General features: G+C 38.1%; 2 protein-coding genes across 3 annotated transcripts; one reads left to right on the top strand and one right to left on the bottom strand.

Moving 5' to 3' along the window:
• Positions 1 to 3,597: 3,597 nt before the first annotated feature.
• On the bottom strand, positions 3,598 to 16,815 carry LOC117303453 (dolichyldiphosphatase 1-like). The gene is made up of 8 exons (XM_033787652.1): positions 16,610 to 16,815; positions 11,045 to 11,145; positions 9,936 to 10,020; positions 9,267 to 9,366; positions 8,599 to 8,703; positions 7,688 to 7,778; positions 6,442 to 6,569; positions 3,598 to 5,715 (listed from the first exon to the last, which is right to left on the bottom strand). The coding sequence occupies exons 1-8, from the start codon at positions 16,692 to 16,694 to the stop codon at positions 5,673 to 5,675; spliced, it is 738 nt and encodes a 245-aa protein (XP_033643543.1). The 5' UTR covers positions 16,695 to 16,815; the 3' UTR covers positions 3,598 to 5,672.
• Positions 16,816 to 17,667: 852 nt separating this feature from the next.
• Positions 17,668 to 22,993, top strand: LOC117303225 (queuine tRNA-ribosyltransferase catalytic subunit 1-like). Of its 2 annotated transcripts, XM_033787369.1 has the most exons (8): positions 17,668 to 17,928; positions 18,654 to 18,722; positions 18,974 to 19,191; positions 20,005 to 20,120; positions 20,545 to 20,683; positions 21,205 to 21,280; positions 21,846 to 22,040; positions 22,609 to 22,993. In XM_033787369.1, exons 1-8 carry the CDS (start codon positions 17,668 to 17,670, stop codon positions 22,762 to 22,764), a joined length of 1,230 nt encoding a protein of 409 aa, XP_033643260.1. In that variant the 3' UTR covers positions 22,765 to 22,993. The 2 variants fall into 2 exon arrangements, with proteins under 2 accessions (XP_033643260.1, XP_033643259.1); XM_033787368.1 differs by lacking the exon at positions 18,654 to 18,722 and having other exon boundaries at positions 17,670 to 17,928.
• The last annotated feature ends 544 nt before the right edge of the window (positions 22,994 to 23,537 follow it).

Below are 23,537 nucleotides of genomic sequence, written 5' to 3' on the forward strand. Positions count from 1 at the left end.
TATTTCCAAAGGAATTCGGTTATAAAGGAATGTTGTGTATAGAGGAATGTGGTACAACAATGGATGAGGTCACATTGTCATTTCTCAAGTAGAATTATCAAGTTGGGACACTCTTTCTTTCAAACGAATCCCTCACTGTCCCAAAACCGGATAACTTTCCGTATCGTGCCACCACTGTTTCACTCATTTTGACAAAAAAAGGGATATTTCATTGAGGTAAATTAGATACTATTTTATTTCATATCAAATGAAAAAATGGTGGCGTGATACGGAAACCCTCCCCCACTTTTTTTTTTTACTTTTTACTTACAGCGCCAAGTTTGAATCCGCTCACGTGGTTAAAAAAAATAGCCAACAATTTCTGCCAAAATTTCCATTAGGAGTTTACCCTTAGACAAAATTTAAAGTTGGCGGTCTTTGATTTAAGAAAAAACGGCATATAATACATGCCGTCGGGGTCAGACGGCCATTCTCTGCTGTTGCCATGCACTGGACACCATTGCGGTGTATGCATGCAACGGGGGAGTCCAACGCGGGCTGGTCGTAAGTTGGGCATATGAACAAAGTGTTTACCGAAAGTGAAAGACAAAACAAATAAAAACCTCAAATTTGCACCTTTACATCCATGTACAAATAGAAATAAACTCACCAAGGACTTCTACAATGTCACTGGAGTAAAACTGAGTCGTCTGTCGTGGCGAAATGGTGCATAGTATAGAAAGATGATGACGATGATAAAATTCCTACACGAAATTCTCCACATTCGCAAATCCACGTGAGTCGCGAAAAGGGCGGACATTTTAAAAGTGACCACTTCATTGTTGCGCACGCGCACAAGTACATTGCGCCTTTTATTTCTACGGCGAAAGAGGGCGTGGTAACCGTTCTGGAAAATACTATGTTTCTTTCAAGAAATAGTGGGAGTGTATCTTAATAGGTGAATTTGGGAGAATAAGGAAATGTCAGATGAGGATTTGATGAACAACAAATCTATACAATAATTCCAATATCAATAATCATAATTTATTTTGATAATGAAAAAGTTTGCATTTGATGCCAAAAAACATACAGAAAAGACTGACCCATTTGGCAAAAATTACAATCAAGAAATATCACTCCATCATTAATCAATTAATTAGTTAAAGTTACATCCAAAAACAAGGCATCATGCATATTAAACCATAATTTCGGGTAAGCAGGGCCAAGAAGTAGGGCCCAAGTGCCGAATTCATAAAGTCTGTAAGCACAAAAACTTGCTTAGCACAAACAAATGTTGCTGATAAAAAAAAAAAATTGGTAACGAGGCAGAATACCATATTGCTGTGACTGGTACCCTGGTCATTTCTTGCTTAGCCAATAAATTTCCTAAGCACAATTTCCTGCTTAACAGCTTTATGAAATCGGGCCCTGATGACAACATCATTGTGTGCTTAAAAACAGAACATATAGTTCAAAATCATAGATATAGGCACACATTGTTCATTGAGTGAGGAAAATATAATGCCAAAGATTTGTTTGAGAAAAACAAACAGCGCAGTCCTTATTGGGAGTTTCCACAAACTAGGGTAAAATGTATCAACCCCCCAAAAAACTTGACATTTGCCGATTGTTCTTTATGTGCAATACATGCAAACTTCGAAACTTCACTCACACATGCACAGCCAGTATCTTTCAGGTTATTTTTGGTGGGGGTCAACAAATTAAAACATAAATTGTCTTTATTTTTTTCTAAACAAAAAAAAATACCTTACTGTGAAGATATTTCAATGAATTTAACAATTTCAAAACTTATTTTGTTCGCAACTAGCGATCTTAGAATACAGTTTCATATAATTCAAAAAGTTTTGGACCCTTTTTTCCAAAACAAATAGCAAAATTTATGATTGTACCATACAATAAGGACAGCTAGGACAACAGGAGTACCATTCCTGTCATATCATATAACATCTACCAGATATTTTGTATTTTTTTTGCGACCTCAAATAAGCAGGTGGGTATTTTTCAGACAATTTGTGATTAGAGTGATTTAAATAAATGGTTCTGGTGATCAACACTGGGGAATTTAAAGGAAGGAGTTAGGAGGGTTTCAAAATAAATCAAATTTGTAGTTATATAATAAATGTTAAATTTGCATCGGGGATAAAGAATATTAATTTGGGTTTTTACCCATACACCGATGTGTGTTAGCACTGTATACTCAGTACTTTCCCGAGTCCTGTGAAAACATATCAAAGGCATATTACTCGGGGGAATTTGAACCCACGACCCTTGCAATTCCAGAGCAATTTTCTAGAGCAGTTTGTAGTTGTTTATAAACAGAGTAGTGACCTACAATTCACAAAACAAACTTATTTATTTGCATAATTTACTGATAATTTTTGGTCCAATTTTTCTTTGAACAGGGAGAAGTTGCAGACAAACAAATCTTAAAGGACATTGCAAGTTACAATCACTCCGTAAATCTTAGACTTAACAAACTACCGTTAACCCGTTCAAAATTGTTCTTCTAGTCAAGAAAATGTAACAAATCAAATGGCTCCTACACATTTCCATTAATTGCTTTGTTATATGGTCACAGTTTGTACCTTTAAACCTGCAGCCAGCTTTGCTTGGTAGCACATACCCGGGCCCAATTTCATAAAGCCTGTAAGCATACAAATTTGCTAAGTACAGAAAATCCTGATGCCATTCAGTTTTACGTTGTTGCAAATGGTGCCCCACTCATGTTTTGCTAAGCAAAGAACATTGCCAAGTAGTACTTTCTGCTTAACAGCTTAATGAAATTGGGCCCCTGTAACCTTTGTTTACAAAATGAGTGACCGTGTACCTTCAAGGGTCTTTCTGGCAGGCAAGATACTGCACTGGCCATCTGGGAAGTTTTACGTTTGGTGCCATAACTTCCACACAAATTCAGGAGTTATACAAGTAAAAGCTGCACTTATTTTGAGAGGTGCCTCCTTTCTTCAAATAAAAAATTAATCAAAATCAGACAGTGCAATCTCAAAATAATAAATGATTTCATATTTTCTTTCACTGTGCTGTGTACAAATCGTGCCTGCAGAAAGCCCATGCTCTGTGGCTCTTTTGTAAACATGGGATGTCATATTATGTCACATGATCTTTTCATTCGAACCTTAAAGCCTGTCGAGCATTCCTTCTTAATGTCCAGGAGGTTGGCATGGTAACACTCCCAATGAATTTAAGGAAATTTAAAATACTTCAAAATGAGCAAACAAACCTGATTGGTGGAATGGAGTAAGTTAGAACCTTTCAATCAGATTACAAATGGCATAAATAACCTTTAAGGCACTGGACACTATTGGTAATTACTCAAAATAATTATTAGCATAAAAACTTACTTGCCAACGAGCAATGGAGAGCTGTTGATAGTATAACACATTGTGAGAAACGGCTCCCTCTGAAGTAAAGAAAGTTTTCTTTGAAGTTTTCAAGAAAGAAGTAATTTTCCTCTTACATTTTTTTTCAAGACCTCTAAATTAGATTTTGAGGTCTCAAAATCAAGCATCTGAAAGCACACAACTTCATTATTATCTTGACGACCACTTAAGTTCACATTTTCACAGGTTTGTTATTTTGTGCATATGTTGAGATACACCAAGTGAGAAGACTGGTCTTTGACAATTACCAAAGATGTCCAGTGTCTTTAAAGCCTACTTGATAATTTGGTTGATTATTGGTAATAACTAAATGAAAGTGTAGCAATAATTCTTCTTGCCTGAACATTGTCTCGCGTGACATGGCCCTAAATTTGCAAGACCCGTTATCACATTATGTTAGGGTTACCCTACCCTGTATTTAAATCAAAAACAAAAACAGTGCGTGGTCAAACCATTAATAATATCTTTTGCTCATTAAAAAATAGGTTGATTGAAACTTAATCAACTGGTCAATCAATCAATAAATCAATCAATATTTAGTTTAAATCAGCCTGATTCAAAAAGCATTCCATTTTGCAGCGACATGAAAAGAAAGACTCATGTTTTTTATCTGGGGCCGCGTTTCATAAAGATGTTTAGCAGAAAATTTTGCTAAGCCAAGGAAATGAGTGGGTTACCGGTCACAGCACTGGTAATGTACAGTACTTTGGTTGGTACGCTATTTTTGCTAAGCAAGAGTTTTTTTGTGCTTAGCAAATTTTTGTGCTTGATACACGCTTTATAAAGTTGGGCCCTGGCAGTTTTCCGCTATACGCATACATGTTATACCTCTCGTTTATAGGCCCCATTGATTTATACACTCAAGTCACTTATGGCAATGTAACTCAGATGACAGAGAATTTAACTCAAATCTTAAAATGACTGCTTACTTTCTTTAAGAGACCCCCACATTAACAAACTGCTTAGCAGACAAACATCACTTCCAAATTGATCATCTTAGATTCCATAACAGAAATTCCAAGGAATAGGCTTAAATGCACTTAACATGACAGTTTCCTTCAGAAATTAAATTGCATGTCAATCATTTTGCAGAGTGCCATTGCACATCAACATACAAATCACTGCATTTCAACTTGTAAGCACGGTTTTTCATGCTAAGCGGGTTTAACTGAGAAGCCAGTCATGTACTGTAGATTGTGGTATATCATGGTATATGTTCATCGACAGATAAACTATTTTTGATGCTAAAACAGCTTTTGCAGTTTGCTTGTGCTAAACCGGGGCCCATTTTCATAGAGCTGCTTATGCAGAAAATAATTGCTTAAAAAGTTTCTGCTAACCTTTCCATCGACTAACTAATTTCTTGTACATTATTGGCTCACTACCATAGTAATTAGTCAAAGATAATTTTATTGTGTTTTATTTTATTCCGAAACCAACACAAACACCATAACCCTGGGTAGGATGTGTTTGTATGTGAGATATTCACCAAGTTGTCCGACATGTGAACAACGTGTTTTACACACAGAAAAGGGATGTGCATGCCGTGTGATCACGTACACACTGACATTATTTGGGTCATCGTGAAACCTGAATGTTTGACCTACATGTACGTTTACTCTCTTCTATCGCAATGTATTACATGCATCTTTGGGGATGTGTGGCTCTTAATAAAAAAGAAAATTAGTGAGCTACATATATACACTCCTTCCTGTCATACTCAATAACTTGTTATTTTTTAGAACATCATCACGTCAGTGCCAAAACAGCGCATCTCCTACAATAGCACTTACTGTATGTTTCATGCAAATTGAAATTGTCAAAAACATTGTACCTAACTTAAAATAGCCATGGCCAATTTCACAATTGATCTTAACTGCAAATCAATTGTAGTGTGATGTCACAATGCAAATCACTATGGTAATACTGACTATTTGTCTTGCGATGAATTTTATTGCTTGGTGAAATCGAGCCGAGGGTGTACACACAAAACAAGAATGCGCCGAGACACAATGTTTTGCAGGGAGAATTTCCGCGTGCCATTTTTTGCAAAAATGAGATACAACTTTTTGGTACTGACGTGACGATATGTGTCTCTCCGTGAAATTGGTGACAATGAGTCATGAGTAGTTTCTGTGACTTGATGAAGGCAGTAGAGGGAGACAGTAGAGGGGGGGGGGTGGTTCTCGTCAGTAGACGGGGATGTTCTCGTCACTGCTTTGATCAGGAATACTGACATCTGTCACGCCACTCATCCTGAAAGGCCTCTCTTAGTCATGATATTTTGTTGCCGCAGCCCTGCTTCCGTTGTCTTGTTCTGAGATAAATGAAAAAAGAAAAACCGAATAAGATCAGAGTTAGGATTGGGTTTCTTAAAATTACAGTCTTAAGGGCCTGGCCAAATTTTATAAAGCTAAAAATACTGCTTGTCAAATTTCATTGCTGAGCAAAATTTAAATGGGCACCAGTCACGACAACGTAAACTTAAGGTATCTTTGGTTGGTAACCTGTTTCTGTTAAGCAATTCCTTTCTAAAATAACAAATCTGTAATAATTTGGACTCAACTGGTCAAAGAAGTTGGATGAAAATAATCAAAGGAAAAACACCCATGTTTCACAAATTCGTACGCTTTCAGATGCCTAATAGGCTTCAGGCCTGAAGTCATTTAATACTTGTGTGAGAAATTACCTTTTTCTCTAAAACTTTGTTACTTCAGGGGGAGCAATTTCGCACAATGATTTATACTAAAAGTATCAACAGCTCTCCGTTGCTCGTTATAAAATATTTTGAGTTATTATCAAAAGTGTCCTGCCGTCGATTTCACAAAACTCTTCCTAACTTAAGACTTATCTTAGGACTAAGGACGAGTCCCAATCCTGCACTGTAGCATGGGGACCTTACGATTAATCCTAAGTTAAGACGAGTCACTCTTCCTAACTCGAGATAAGACGAGTCATAACTTCTTGTGAAATCGACCCCAGTGCCTTTACTATAATTTATTTTTGGAGATGAATAGGGTAAAAGGAAGGCCTGATTAATCACCTTGCTTCTGTTCTGGCATTGGTATACTCAAACCAGAGCACATTAGGAATGAGAGTGGAGTCACGCAGCATCAACATCTCAGATATTCTCCAGGAGACGACTTGTGGGTAAAGAGGGGTCAGGAAAATCTTAAAAGAAATCACAAAGACATAAAATAGTAATACCAATAATAAAATATGTAGGATTTGAGGCATTGCATGGTGAGGTATCAATGTATATTTGGTTTGCGGTAACACCATGTGTGTATCTACTTGCCAGGTAGAGTCTCCTGACGATGACTAGAGCAAGCTAGTCGAAATGTTGAGACCAATTTAAGAACTGACTCCGCGGTAGTACAGTTAATCACGATCCTATAAGCCTAAGTAGTAGTCCCAGCCTATTTTCTATACCATCTGCCCTGGTAATAGTTAAAAAGCAGGACAGTTCTTTTCGGAACTGAGAAGTCTCCCGAACCCCAAAACATCTACTCTGCGGTAGTAGAATTAACCAAGACAGTTCTCTAAGAACAAACTCTACCTGGCAAGTAGATACACACGTGGTGTTATTGCAAACCAAATGTACAATAATAACATAGCATTTATAAAGCACTTTTGCCAATGGTTTCAATGAGGCAGTAATTACAGAGAGGAAACCGTGTATAAATTCTACAGGATACTTATAATTAAAAAACAGGTAGAAGTTTACGTTTGATCTGACGAATAGAGTTAAGAGCACCGGACTCAAGCTCTGGTGTTTCTGATCAGCAGAGTGTGGGCTTGAGTCCCAGCCGTGACACTTGTGCCCTTCTGCCAGACACTTTACCAGTGACGCTTTGTCCTTCAGTTTGGACCTGGACTAAAGCTAATGGTCCCGAGTGTTGTGTAACACATGAAAGAACCCAGTGCACGAAAAATGAAAGGGTTCGCCCCAGTGTTCCAGGGGTTGATTTCACAAAGAGTTAGGACTAGCCTAGGAGATATACAAATTGCATGGATAGTCCTAAGTTAGAGGACAAGTAACTGGTCCTAACTCGAGATAAGACTAGTCCTAACTCTTTGTGAAATCCACCCCTGGTTTGATTGGCTGCATATTGTGCCACAGCACCTTGTAAAACTATTATATGGTGCTATGTAAAAGGAGGTCTCATAATTCAACCCTAGGCCCACATACCTTGCAGGAAACACTGTATGTTAAAGTGCCTTGAGCGTCACTGAGTGACCGAAAATGAGCGCTATATAAAAAGCCACTATTATTATTCTTCACTCACCTCATTAAAAGCAAACCAAGGCACTGCCAATATGGTCCCAAGTAATGCTCCGCATACAACCTGTCTTACAGTGTGGTAGGCAAGATACACTCTGCAATCACAATATCAAAGACATTCTGTCATGTTGGTTTCATCCATGATGATCCAAGAAGTATAGTAGTTAGTATCCAGTGTGTCTTACAAAAACAACTTCATAAGGCGCCAGAGTCGCACAGAACCAACTAGATAAGGAGCAACTCTAGGTCGACCTAAATGAAATTTGATTTCAGACAGGTGAACTTAACATTTACATTGGCATGGCTCATGAGTCATGATAAGATCAACGATTGAAACCAGGGCGCTCCAGTGTCGTTCCAATCGACTTCAACAGTTGATCTTTCGACTTATAGCGCGTCCAGTGGCCCCTAACTGTTTCAGACATCTAACTTTTCACGTACTTAACTCAGAATTTGGTTCGGCGCGACTCTGAAATGGGTGTTAAAGACACTGGACACTATTGGTAATTGTCAAAGACAAGTCTTCTCACTTGGTGTATCTCAACATAAAATAACAAACCTGTAAGAGTTTGAGCTCAATTGGTCGTCGAAATTGCGAGATAATGATGAAAGAAAAACACCCTTGTCACACAAAGTTGTGTGCTTTCAGAGGCTTGATTTCGAGACCTCAAAATCTAAATCCGAGGTCTCAAAATCAAATTTGTGGAAAATAACATTACATGTACTTCAGAGGGAGCCATTTCTCACTATGTATTATACTATCAACAGCTTTCCATTACTCGTTACCAAGTCAGTTTTCATGCAAACAATTTGTTTGAGTTATTACCAATAGTGTCCACTGCCTTTAAGACTCACTTTGATGCAGTGGGGAAGGACTCTGACAGCAAGGACTTGACTAAAGCACTGGGTTCTTACCTGCTAAAACTAACAATCAGTGCTAACATTGTTGCTCCAATGGCTAGGCAATGTTTCCACGCTAACTCTAGTAGACTACTGGAGCTATGCTGCTGTAGTCCTAGCCTGAAAAGCAACAAGAATCACAGTGTCAGTACAGTCGTCAACTTGAAAGATAAATTGTTCATGGCCTCACGTTTTGACCAAAGTCTTTTCTTAGCCTTTGAGAAAGATATCAAATATTAAACAACAACTTTAACTTAAGGCATCGCTCCAGAAGTGTAGCTTCAACACTGCATCCTGGGAGGAGCAGGCAGGAGATCGAGCCTCATGGAGGCAACCATTGCACAGAGGCACTGCTAGCTTTGAAACGAATCGTCAAGCTCATGCAACTGCTAAGCGACATCTGAGAAAGGAGAGGGAACGTGAGAGACATCTCCATGGTCTAACCCTCCCTATAACTACAACCTGTAACATCTGCTTGAGAGTAAGTGGCTTACGGATCGAACTTTTTAGTCATCGACGGAGCCACCATAGGCACAAACTACCACAACCCTAATCACTTTGTTTACCTATGAAGAACATCTTCCTCGACATCGAGGGATTGCCTTTTAATATCAACGCCCAAAAATCCTTTTCCTCAATTCTGTCATTTGTAATGGCTGAATTTAAACGTTGAGCGGACTTACCTAATGTAAATAAAGAGGACAGTGTAGACTGCAAAGAACCACATGAACTGGGAATGACTCGATGGCATGCCATACTCTGAGAAGAGTAACTCCTGATTACCTGTAATACAAATATAGAAACAATATCAGATTGCAAGGTAAAGCTGACATACAAACATTTTGTAAACCAAATGCAAAAACTGCAGTCTTGTGGTAGAAGGTAATAATCAACACTTTGTTTATCTGTCTGTTCTTAAAGGTACTGGACACTGGACACCTTTAGGTACAATAATTGTCAAAGACCAGTATTCGCACTTGTTGTTTCCCATGCATAAAATAACAAATCTGTGAAACTTTGGACTCAATTGATCATTGAAGATGCAAGAGAATAATGACAGAAAAACACCCTTGTTGCACAATTGTTTGTGCTTTCAGATGCCTAATAAAAGGCTTCAGGCCTAAAGTCTTTTGATATTTGAGTGAGAAATTACCTCTTTCTCAAAAACTACATTACTTCAGACTAGAGGGAGCAGTTTCTCACACTGTTTTATACTATCAACAGTTCTCCATTGCTTATTACCAAGTAAGTTGTTATGCTAACAATTTCCAGTGCCTTTAATTGGTGTATTTACTGACAAATATTCTTGAGAGTGGAGAGTTTTTTCAAGAAGAAGAAACGATGATATTTACCTCTGGCTGGTCTTGGTTCCTTGATGATATGTTTAGTAATCCAGTTGACCATCTCATTAAATAAGATTCCGCACAAGAATGTTACCTGATCAACAAGAAAAAAAACACACAAAAATTGAAAATAACTATCTCTCCTGTTGTAGGCAGCAAAAGTTTTAATTGCCACTCATTTTTAGAGTGAATACCAAAACGTATACCTTCCCTTTAAAGACACTGGGCACCTTTGGTAATTGTCAAAGACCAGTCTCATTTCATTTCATTTCATTTGTCACAGGAAATTGTGTGCTTTCAGATGCTCGATTTCGGGACCTCAAAATCTAATTCTGAGGCCTCAAAATCAAATTCGTGGAAAATTACGTCTGTCTCGAAAAGTTTGTTACTTCAGTGGGAGCCGTTTCTCACTAAGTTTTATGTTAGTAACAGCTCCCCATTACTCGTTACCAAATAAGTTTTTATGCTAATAATTATTTCGAGTAATTACTAATAGTGTCCACTGCCTTTAAACAGATCAAAAGACGTTTCTCAAGATGTAATATAAGACTTGATGACAGCAATGATGGCTGCTTGGCAATTACAAGACTTTTACCGTCACAGCGCCTAGAGAAATATTCCCGTCAGATATTTTGATTCTCTAATGGATTTTTGGCTCCATGAGGGAAGACGATTCTTTCCCGCTTCAATATTTACCTTCCAGGGCCCAATATCATAAAGCTGTTAAGCAGATAAAGCTGCTAACAAATATCTTGACTAAGCAAGAATTACCAGGGTACCAGTCCCAGCAATGGTAACTGTATGGTACTCAGCTGGTAAACTATTTTTTTTTTAAAGCAAGATATTTTTGTGTTGAACAAGTTTTTGTGCTTACACGCTTTATGAAATTGGGCTCAGGGCCCAATTTTATAGAGCTGCTTGAAGCAAAAAGTAGCTAAGCACAAAAAATGTTGCTTACCAGAAACTGGTTACCAGCCAAAATTCCATTTGGTTTACATTGTTGCAGCTGGTGCCCCACTCATTAATTGATTAGCAAACAAATTTGCTAAGCAGTAATTTCTGCTTAACAGCTTCATGAAATGAGGCCCATGTTGTTACATTAAGTGATCAAATCTTACCGTATGCAATTCCCTTCTGAAGAGAATTAATGTTGCAAAACTAACTAGAATGATGACAGGTGATAGGCTGATGTAAGCTAAGGCCTTGCCGATGATGTCACCTGTACAGTAAACAAAATAAATAAACAAATAAGATACATGTAGTTTATAGAAATGACAACTCATGCCTGTAATGCCTCGTTTTTTAAAAGAACAAAAGCACCAAGGCATTTTCTCTTTGGTAAAGGGCAACCTATGTGTAAATTGTAAGTTATTACTGTCGCATTTCGAGGGCACCAAGAAAATGACATGAGGGCATGGAGGCAATCACCTTTGTTGCCTCTGTGAAGTATTAGACCTGACAACCAAACTGTTTTTGAGTCTATGGAATATAAATAATTTAAAAAAGCTTTTAAAAGCAACTTCGTTATAAATGCAGAAAAATCTTATGATATTTCCAATGGGTTTATCAGCCCTACATTAAAAACAGATGTGACTGTTTACCTGTGCGATACAAAGCAATAATGCTTGCTTAATGCTTGGTGGATTTGGATATATATTCTCACTGCTCTTATTAGAGACAAACAAGAAGAAAGAAAACAAGGAATAAATTTCAGTTTGAGATGTGGGAGGCAAACCCAAGAGAATTATTCCAGGGAAAACCAACGCAGTCAAGTAGGGACTGACAACCCAATCCACATAGTGCCCCCGGTGGGATTCAAACCGGAGTCCCAGAGGTGGAAGGCGATGCAAGACAGCACTACACCAACCTGACCGACAACCTGAAGTTGGGCCTACAGGGATTGGTTTCTAGGGGTCCTCTAGGGATGCCCCACCCCCACCCAAACTCCTATAATTGTTAAAGGCAGTGGACACTATTGGTATTTGTCAAAGACTAGCCTCCACAGTTGGTGTATCTCAACACATGCATAAATTAACAAACCCGTGAAAATTTGAGCTCAATCGGTCATCGAAGTTGTGAGATAATAAGGAAAGAAAAAAAAACCCTTGCAACACGAAGTTGTGTGCGTTTGGATGGTTGATTTCGAGACCTCAAGTTCTAAACTTGAGGTCTCAAAATCAAATTCGTGGATTATTACCCCTTTCTCTAAAACTATGGCACTGTAGAGGGAGCCATTTCTCACAATGTTTTATACCATCAACCTCTCCCCATTACTTGTCACCAAGAAAGGTTTTATGCTAATAATTATTTTGAGTAATTACCAATAGTGTCCACTGCCTTTAAGGGCAATCCAGTTTCAGTTCTGTAAAGTAAAGAGATAAGTGATAAGGCTCAATGCTGGGATGACAGCCTAACCTATTTAATTTGGTTTAAGTACCCTCACCTTCTAGGCCATGGTGATATTTGATTTGATTGACACTTTATAAACAGTCATTCATAAATACCCCAGACAGTTTCTCTACTCCTATTGGTGGAGAGCGCGTCACGTCGACGTGTTTAAACGCTTCATAATGACCAGTGTTTATAACCGGCTGGCTTCCGCGTGTCAGGCGCGCAAGATTATCACGCGGAACGCAATTCATAGCTGTTAGTAACAGCGCATAATCTACCTCTAAGCGCGCGCGCCTAATCTATTTCTAAGTGCGCGCGCGTACACACAACCCACACGCAACAGACTCTTCACAAAGTTTCTGAAAAAAATATTTCAAACCTCGAATTTTCAACTGTCAAAGTGTCTGTAATTGTATTTGTTGATGTTTTTTAATTAAAGGGCATTTATGAATGGGAATAAAAGAGTAGTGACTCGTTCGTAAACGTCCGTTTAAAACCTTGCAGGATCGTTGCCGTGCGCTAAATGCCCTCGCCTTCGGCTCAGGCCTTTATCACACGGCAATTCAAACTCGTAAGAACTCGTCGCTACCCTTTTATTCTCTTTTTTTACAGCCAGGCTCTGGGAAATTTTCCATGTAATCCTACATGTATGGTCGTTCTGTTTTAATTCAAAGAAATTATTTTGAACGAGTTTGCCTTTCCAATACAAACTTTAAATTCTAGCCCCGAATTTGTAAATATTTGTTTTATTTTCGAATTACCATTCTGAGCTTTTGTGGCACTAACATCAACATCTTATAACCACGGAGGGAGAAAGCAAACAACAAGACTCCAGTTGCATTTTTATGACATTCAAGACTTGAAGGGGCACAGCAATTTTCCTGTTGTAAAGGGCACTTCTGTGAGGGAAAACTAAACTTTGTATTGAACTTTGAAAGGGGCACCAAAGCAAAAGCGCAGGGCATCACGGCAGTTGCCACGGGTGCCGTGGGTTACTCCAGGGCCTTAACATACTGTATTGCCCCAGGTCTTGGGCAGATTTTCACAAAGAGCTGAAATTGATATTTACTGCAAATAAATCGCAGTTGCTAAGTAAAGTGTGATGTCACAACACAAATCACTATGGTAATACTAACAATTTGTCTTGCGATGAATTGTAATGCTTCGTGCAATCGAGCCCAGGAATTTCATCTTTGAACATGTTGAAAGGGCAAGGCCATTTTCATTTTGCAAAGGGCACTTCGATTGGAAAATCATAAAGTCAGTGAAAAACTTTAATTCCAGGCCTGCGGTCTACATCTCTAAACCTCATGTGGAAAGTCTGACTCATAATAAGACAAACTATTTTTTACTTAATGGATCGAGTCCAGCATGTGGTTTGGCATTTCTAGGCAATCATCAAGAAAGCCTTGCAGACAGTTTCTAGACAAGCATGACTGACTGATTGCTATGGAGGGTTGACACAAGTGTTTTAGACATTACTCAGGGAGGCTTTTAGTGTCGCCACCACTTCTTTACTCCAGAGATCAAAGCCAGAATATTTCCCTCATTATCAAATACTTGGAAAATATAAAACGAAAACATATTTCATGTCTGGACTTTTTGTATTGAGCATAGAAGATTTGAAATTTAAGCGTCTCTAAAACTATCATGGTGTTTTTTTTTGGAAAGGTACAAAGTAAATAGCTTTCACATGTGGAATTCTCTTATCATTGAAAATTAAGTGACTCGCAGAATTTTTTTTTTTTATGTGCATTCTTTACAAGTGTATATTTCACAATGTCTATTTTGATTCTGATGAAGAAGCCCAATCAATGCACTTAAAAAGACATTTTGACACGAACGTTGAGCCATCCTTTAGGGATCATTCTAACAGAAAAGCTTGGAAATTAAATAAACAAAATGTCTTGGGAAAACGTTCGCAAGGTATCTTTACATCCCATAAGCACAGTAATGATTCATCTGAACTTAACACCCCCCCCCCCCCCCGACGTGATCTACAGGCACCATCCGTCAGTCAAGATCAAGTTCTACTTGGACCAATTGCTAAAAGCTCCGTTCAAGACACGGTAAACCATGATGCTTGTTACCATTAGATGATTAAAGATGAACTAACTCAAGAAAAGGGTGTGTCTCGAGGATAGATGACTTAAAGACACTGAGACTTTTGGTAATTGTCAAAGACCAGTCTTCTCACTTTGTGTATCTCAACATATGCATAAAATAACAAACCTGTGAAAATTTGAACTCAATTGGTCGTCGAAGTTGGGAGATAATAATGAAAGAAAAAACACCCCTGTCACACGAACTTGTGTGCTTTCAGATGCTTGATTTTGAGACCTCAAAATCTAATTTTAAGGTCTTGAAATCAAATTCGTGGAAAATTACTTCTTTCTCGAAAACTACATTACTTCCAAGGGAGCCGTTTCTCACAACGTTTTAATGTATCAACCTCTCTCCCCATTACTCGTTACCAAGAAAGGTTTTATGCTAATAATTATTTTGAGTAACTATCAATAGTGTCAGCTGCCTTTAAAAAGATTGAGGGATTGTGAATATTGGAAATATATTTTATGTATAGATGAGAAATTTACAATCATCACAACCTGTCTTAGGTACTATATACATAACGATTATTTGACATACAATGTTTTTTTTAAACTATGGTGCATTGTTGGCCCAAATTTCTGAAGGATTGCCAAAGTATGCTGAATGAACTTGGTCCTCGGAATTTTTTCTACTGGGTGTTTATCTTTGGCTTTAAAAGCCCTATTGTACAAACTGGGGCAATGCAAACAGTCTTTAAATAAATTGTGTATTTTGTGAGTTTGATCTGGAAGAGAAAAGGATAATAAATGTTGGTGCTCTCCCATCCAGTGACGTTGTATCTGTTGACTTGTAGTAAATTGAAAAAAGTATTGTATTAATTGGATTCCAATTATTGTAGCTGTGCTGTACTATTTCCACCGTTGTTATTATAAACATGGTGTTGATGGGAAATAGTAAAAACCAGGAAATGTGACCCTTTAAGACCAAGTTGGTCTGTAGTGAAGGAAATATTTTCGAGATTTAGGATATTTTTGAAGATCCTTGTTTTACTTTTTACTTATCGCCTGCAATTTGCGAGAAGACATCAAACGTTTATTTTTTCAAAAAATTGTTTTTGTTACAATCCTTCTACAAATGCAAACGAAACAGACTTTGTGTCTAGAACAAACAAGCGAGGAAAACTGAATTGAAACGAATGTTTACTGAGCTTATTAAAACATCAGCTGGCAAACTAGTATGTTTTTAGTATGAGGGGAAACAAAGAAGGAAATTGGGTCGCAGAACTTTTCAGCCTTTGCTGCATGACAAAGATTGAGGAAATTAAAATAGCTTTGAACACAAAAAGAAAACATGTGTAATTGAATCAGTGGCTTTTATGGAAAAAAGGTATCATATAAACTGTATAAAGGGCCATATATCTCCAAGGAAAAGTTTCCGTATGGCGCCACCACTTTTCATTCAAAATAAAATAATATAGTATCTAATTTACCTGATTGATATATCCCTTTTTGTAAAAATGAGTGAAAAAGTGGTGGCGCCATACGGAAAGTTATCCATCTCCAACTTTGGGACAATGATAAAAAGCATGGTTATAGACCCTTGCATTGACGTCATCCAGCCAGCATCTTTGAGGTCAAAAGGTGACGAAACAATCGAAACGCACATAGATTGGCCAATGAACAACCTCCTTTTGACCTCAAGGCGAGGGCGCCGTACTGAAATGACGTCATGTGCATAAGGTCTATTGTGCCCCGAAATACACCTGGTTCCAGAATCCAGTTGTCAAGTTTGTTCCACAACTTTTCTGTACGCCTATAAATCAATCAATGTTGAATTGAATGATGATGACATCCCCAACTCGTGAGTGAGCTGCGCCCTCCATCCCAAACAAAAGGAGAGGTTCTTCCGACCCTGTGAGACATGACATGCTGCGCGTCCATGGTTGTGTGTGTTGATGTCGTGCGTTGCGACAAGTTTTGTTTGTGCATTCCTTTTTTAGAGAAAGCCCAAATTAAATGTAATTTTTGTAAATTTGCCAAACAATTAACAACCTGCTAGTGTAGAACCTTTCCAAATGACGCAATTAATACAAATTCTTCTTGGATAATCAATAACAACAAAACAGGCAATGGTTTGGTAGTAAATTATATTACAGTACACAAATAGAGGGCGCCCTCCCTAGGCATACACGACACACCACAAACACAGGGTGTGTTTGCTGCAAGAAAACACTCATTACTTACCGTCGGGATACTCAACAAAAGTAAGGGAAACCGGTCGCCATCGCACGTCCGTTTCGGCAGTGGGTTCTCTACCTCCCTCCTCCATGGTCTTTCGGCAGCTGTAATCACTCAAATTTGTTCTTTTCTCAAGAAATTAAAACCCATTCCTGAAATGAAGTTCGAGAATCTACTGTGTGTTTATACGCCGTTTCTGTGTGTCGTGGTGGTGTGCGCGTATGCAGTGCATAATGCGTGGCCGGAGTGAATGATTTTTGAACGTGTACTTGGTACAGAAGTCGAAGCCAAAATGATTGCACGCAATTCAAACAAACAGTAAATCTAGACACTTTAAAAGTGCAGTATAACTTTATTTAGCTTAGGAAATTGTTTTGATTGCATGTGAACAAACAACAGTAAATCTTAGCTTTGAAATAAACATTTAAAAAACTTAATTCAAAAGCATATATTTTTATTTAGGAAATTATAATTTAATTGAAAAAAGAAATCCTCTTGCTATTATGGGCCCTTGAATTTTTACACATTCTGTTTGACTTTTAATACAGTAAAGTCAAAACTAAACACGAGAAATTCTGAAAATCTGCTCCCGCTGCAACTGCTTCTGCATCATTTAGTCGAGTGGCCGGGAGTCTTCCATTAAAAAAGGGGGAAAATCTTGCCCTGTGATCTCCTTCATTGCAATCGAAGTGCAGACATAAATAATTAGATAATAGGTCCCCCCCCCCTTGACCCCACGCACCCCCAAAGTGTGTCATACCTCGGTTTACATCAAGTGTATGTTTAAATTGATTATCGTCGTTAACCATTTTCTCTTTCCTCAACGCGATCTTTCAGCAAGTGGGATGTTCTATTATATAGGGGGTGTTACATATATTTGTAGTCCATTAAAACAATAATTTATCATTAAACAATAACGTTAAAATATGCTTAAAATTTCTTTATTGTTATATTTATTTGCTTGAAATTGTCCTTTTTACTGCAATATAATAAAATAATGAGCTCTTATATACAAAAGCATGTTTAAAAAATAATGAATATATTTTACCTACTCTGTACTCAAAATGCAAACTTCGAACCTCAAATCCAAGATGGCAGCCCCCATAAACAAAACACCACAAGCGCTTTCGCTGAAAGTTCTCGCTGAGTGTAGCACAACAAAAGCAAGAACATGCAAACTGAAACTTCCACATTACACAGTAGACACTCCAGTCTTTATGCCTGTTGGAACTCAGGGAACTATGAAGAGTTTAACGACGTCACAACTCGAAAATGTTGATGCTCAGTTGATACTTGGAAATACGTATCATCTTGGAATGCGGCCGGTTTGTTTGTTTGTTTACTTTGTTTGTTTACTTGTTTGTTGGAAGATCTTCCCGTGTAACCGAAACTCGGGGAACTCCCACAAGAGCAGGGGGTATTTTTTAAAAACACCAAGCTGCCATCCAATTGCCAATCTCTATTATTTATGGTATAGAAACATTCGTTTAAAATAACGTCTACTCTATGATATGATTATGAACTGCGCAAATCAAGAAATTCAAACAAATTGTGATTTTAATTTGAGTAATTATAATGACCTTTTCTAGACGGCAATAAATGCTAGTCATTCGTGAAACTAGTGGTTAGCTTTCCAATCAATCAATCATTCGTGATTCGTTTCATTTTTATTAAAAATACCAAACAAGTCAAAATATTAATTAAGAAGAGTTTACAAAGTGTGTAAGTGATGTGAATGTAGCCTGGTAATGGTAGGATTCGAACCCATGTTGTGATAACGTAACAGGAGGGTTACTTTATCGTAACTACATAACTTCATGCTTGCAAGTCCTGCAGTCTAACCACTGGACCAAGGTGGACCAAGGTGCCCCCGCCCCCATTTCCCTGAGCCTGGCCCCCCCCCTTTTTTTTTTTTAAGACTATCTCTTTCCTGGGCTTCTTTACATTATTTTGTTGGAGGATGGTGACACAATAATATTATGGCCCAACATTTCAAATCTAATTTAATTAGATCAATTGTTATCTATCATTCATTGTTATTGTTCAACAGGGTCCAGAACTTTTGGAAAAAGCTGGAGGTCTTCACAATTTTATGAACTGGAAAAGAGCATTGCTCACGGTATGTGCAATTCAAACAAAAGTTCTGTATCCTGCCACCACTTTTTCATTCATTATGAAAGAAATTTAATCAAAAAAGATATTTCTTTTTGTGAAAATGAGTGAAAAAGTTGTGGCAGCTAGGATAAAAAAACTGACACTGTTTCGCCATATTTTTTTTAAAGTTTAGAATAATAACATTCTTCTTGACTTTTATTATCTTCCCTGAAATCTTCTTATAAAACTTCCATTTCTCTTTCTTCCCCCTTGTAGGACAGTGGAGGATTCCAGATGGTCTCGCTCGTCAAGCTGGCAGAGATTACCGAAGAAGGGGTCAAGTTTCAGTCTCCATACACAAAGGAAGAACTTTTGCTGACCCCTGAGAAGTCTGTTGAAATCCAGGCTAGCATCGGAGCTGATATCATCATGCAGCTCGATGATGTTGTCCACAGTTTGACCACAGGGCCCAGAGTCGAAGAGGCCATGTATAGGTAATGTCAAAGGTCAAAGGTTTTGATCATAACAGCTCAAGTCTTTTGACTTAAGTCTTAATAAGCTTTAGGCAAGGTGGCTACAGCTACGGCTTGACTTCTGAGTTATCATGCATTAGGTATAGGTAGTCATAAAACACCTGCCAATTCGGATACGGCCTTACCTTAACTTTTTACTTGACTTGAGAGCAGAACCAGTCATCTTGTCATTTCACTGGTACACCAGCAGCTTTCTCCCTAAACAGAGGTCAACTGGCCAAAACCCAGCCAAAAATCGCGAGCACCGCAGATACCGTGACAATTCTTTCCAAGTGTTCCTGCTTTCTAGAACACTTAAAAATAGGGATGCCTTTCAAAGCTGAACTCGCCAGTTGGACCACTTGGAGAGAATTTGGTCTTCGGGTATTTGAACTAGCAATTCGGCCAGCGGACGACTGTTGAGGGAGAATGATGACATTCACACCATTGTCTCCAAAATGGCAGTCTTACAACTAGAATCTTGGTACTTGATACTTGATGAAGTAATCCCTTTACAGCTGGTAAAAGCTAAACTGGGATGATGTGCTGTGCGTGACGCTCCTGCACTGAAAGAACTGAAACATTGTATCCAAATGAAAACTTGAGTTTTTGTCGATTTCTTTGACAGGTCTATCCGCTGGTTAGATAGATGCATCTACTTGATGAAGTAATCCCTTTACAGCTGGTAAAAGCTAAACTGGGATGATGTGCTGTGCGTGACGCTCCTGCACTGCTGAAAGAACTGAAACATTGTATCCAAATGAAAACTTGAGTTTTTGTCGATTTCTTTGACAGGTCTATCCGCTGGTTAGATAGATGCATCGCTGCTCAGAAACGCCCCCATGAACAGAATCTCTTTGCAATCATCCAAGGAGGTTTAGACTCTAAGCTAAGAACCATCTGTGCCAAAGGTGAGGATGTTCATCATTTAGGGAGCATCTCAAAGGTCGGAATGTTAGGAACGTCCGATCGGATAAGGGATTCTCCTGTACTTACTAACAAAATGATGCAGTCTAGCGGAACGTTCTGTTAGTCCAATGGATTGCAGGCCTGTATCAAGAGGAACGTTCTCAGCATGAATGACTTTTGAGATGCTGGCTCCCTTACTTTTAACAGAAAACAACAACAACAAAACAAATACCAATTTTGAAGGATCTGAAATAAAACCTGAAGAAAATTACTTTTTTCTACTGCTGCCTAGCAGTTTTTTAGAAGTCTTCTCTGTTTGGGTTTTACAAGTATGAACGTTCAGTGCTTCACAAGTTTATGTCGTTTTGTACCTTTTTCATCATTGTAATTAAGCCACCAAGCTTCAAGTATGATTTTCGATTGCAGAAATGGTTAAGCGGGACACCCCTGGCTACGCCATCGGAGGGTTGAGTGGTGGAGAAGAGAAAGATCACTTCTGGAAGATGGTGACTTTGTCGACGGATATACTGCCGAGAGATAAACCTCGATACTGCATGGGAGTTGGGTAAGACATTCATAAGATACAATAAGACCTGACTTGATTGATCACGATCTTGGATGAAGTGGCTGAGGGCTCGAATTTAGCAGGGGGGGGGGATTTAACAAGACAACCCATGGGTCCCAGAGAGAAGCAATGCCAGCTATACCTTATAGCTGGCAGTATAAGAGTTTATAGTATAAGAGGGATGAAGCATCCCATCTCTCTCCGGACAAACTGACAATATCACCATCTTATAAGCACAATATTGACAGCACAAGCACAGATCACAAATAGAATTTGCAACCCACCCTCTCCAGGACACTAGCAATACTTTTAAGAGAATAAAAAAAAATCAAGATTCAAAGGCTTGTTACTCAGTCAAAATGTTTGCTAACCAGAATTCTTTTGACAATACCAGAATCAAAATAAGAAACAAAATATCCTGACAGAGTCTGTTTTTATTTGAACAAGTTTGAAGACATGCAAGAACAAATTTATCTCACTTGTCTTATGAGTACTTAATTTTGTGCTATTTTTCTTTTTAGATATGCTGTTGATTTAGTTGTGTGCTGTGCATTAGGAGTGGATATGTATGACTGTGTGTACCCCACAAGAACAGCTGTAAGTATTTCAGCTAGTTATAAAATAAAATTTACTAGAAATTCTGTGACTTTTGAAACATAACTTCTGGTTTCTCTTGAGGCTCTGACAATATCCTCAGAGGTGAAGATCACAAATCACAAAGTTTCATATATCCAGCAGATGAAACAAAATGGTTTCAAACAAAATTCAACAGCAGTTATCAGTGCATAACTTTCAGGTGACATCGGGGGGTCAAAGCAAAATCTGACTACATCCATCGACAGGAGCAAAACCATTCACTAAATACAGTCCTATGTTGAATAAGGTGGAGTTAGTATAGATATATATTCAATCTATTTTGAAATAAAACGTCTCAAAATGAATAAAACAGGTTAAAAATTTTGACACATAGCAAAACAAATATAAGCCGTGTTCACTGTGTTAGCGTCCTCTATTATCTTGGTGTATGTAGTTCTTAGCAAAGAAGCCTCATAGTTCCTGACCTAAGCCAAGGCAAATAAACAACAACAGCAACAAGCTTGGAACAAAGTTCCTGGTTCACACATTCCCACTTTCTTTCTATCTCCCTTCCACCCCATCCTAGAGATTTGGTTCAGCCCTTGTAAGATCTGGTCAGCTCCAATTACAGAATAAGCAATATGCCAAAGACTTCCGACCAATTGATGAGAATTGTCGTTGTTCTACCTGCTTGAACTACACCAGAGCTTACCTCCACTCCATCGCTGGAAAAGAGACCGTGGCATGCCAGATCATCAGTGTACACAACATCAAATTCCAGGTGTGTAATAACCAGAAGAATATTCATCTTTGCATGGTTGAATGGTATAGCCCCCTCTATAGTGAAGTGGGATTTCCTTATAATGGCGCTGATGTAAAATAGCTTGAATTTGGGAGAAATATTCAAAGACCACAGGGCTTGTAACTAAAAATGTTCACTGGATCAGAAATTTGCGTAGAAGACCAGAATCCAACTGAGACCAAAAATTAAGAGCAATAAGAAAGACATTCAGAGAGGATTTATCTCATCTGTCTTTATGGGTATTAAGTGAACATTACTCAACAAAATATAATGGTATCTATCAGACTCAATGTCAACATTTGTTCATAATTTGTTTCTATTCAAGATTTTACAGTGTATTGTTGTTATTCAATTGAAAATTTACTGAATTCCAAAAAGTTTGTTTACAGTTCAACTGACATTATATACCAAATGTAATGTAAATTTAAAACTTCAAAGGTCTCTCTGTCCAGGTTGCCAATGTGTATTTTGAGATTGGGCCATCAAACCGTATCTCCGGTGCAAAATCATCCAAATTAATGACATCCTCTTTCTGTCTTTCCTCCAGATGGATCTTATGAGAGATATACGACAAGCCATCTTAGATGATCGCTACCCAGACTTCATCAAAGACTTCATGAAAGTCGTTTATCCCGCTGGGGATTACCCTACATGGGCTGTAGACTCATTAGCATCGGTTAATGTAGCTCTAGACGCAAGCTGACGGGACTTTGAAAAAGACTTTATGATAGTTGTATAAATCTTAAGAAACCTCCTTATCTGTTTTAAGTACATCTGAGTTTACTCCAAAAAAACGCTTCATTTGAGAGGACATACTTCATCAGAGATGTTAATGTAGCTGACCAGGCTCTAACAAAGACTTCACAATCCTATAAGCTAAAGTAGTAGTCCCCAGCCTATTTTCTATACCATCCGCCCGGGTAATAGTTAAAAAGCAGGACAGTTCTTTTCAGAACTGAGATGTCTCCTGAACCCCCGAACATCTACTCGGCAGTAGTAGAATTAAGCAAGACAGTTCTCTAAGAACAAACTCTGCCTAGCAAATAGATACACACAAGGTGTTACCGCAAACAAAATATATTGATACCTCACCATGCAATGACTCAAATCCTTCATTATAGTTGTCGAAGTCCTGAGAAACCTCCTAGTCTGGTTAAAATACTTCTCGGAATCGAACTCCAAGCTCTATTTAGAGAGAAAACGCCTTCAGAGGTGTCATGGAAGTTTAATAACTAGTTAATAACTAGTTCTTATTTATAGAGAAAACGCCTTCAGAGGTGTCATGGAAGTTTAATAACTAGTTAATAACTAGTTCTTATTTATAGCACATTTCACAAAGCCATAAAAATGCGCTTTACATTAGTGCCCTGGTCATTGGGACAATTACATTCCTTTAATTACTGTCAGATCCCTGAAATCCACTTTAATACCATATTTTTTCTTATTATCGCATGTAGAAAACAATACTTTTTTTAA

This window comes from Asterias rubens, chromosome 19 (genome assembly GCF_902459465.1).
Source record: "Asterias rubens chromosome 19, eAstRub1.3, whole genome shotgun sequence".
NCBI classification, from domain to species: Eukaryota; Metazoa; Echinodermata; class Asteroidea; order Forcipulatida; family Asteriidae; genus Asterias; species Asterias rubens.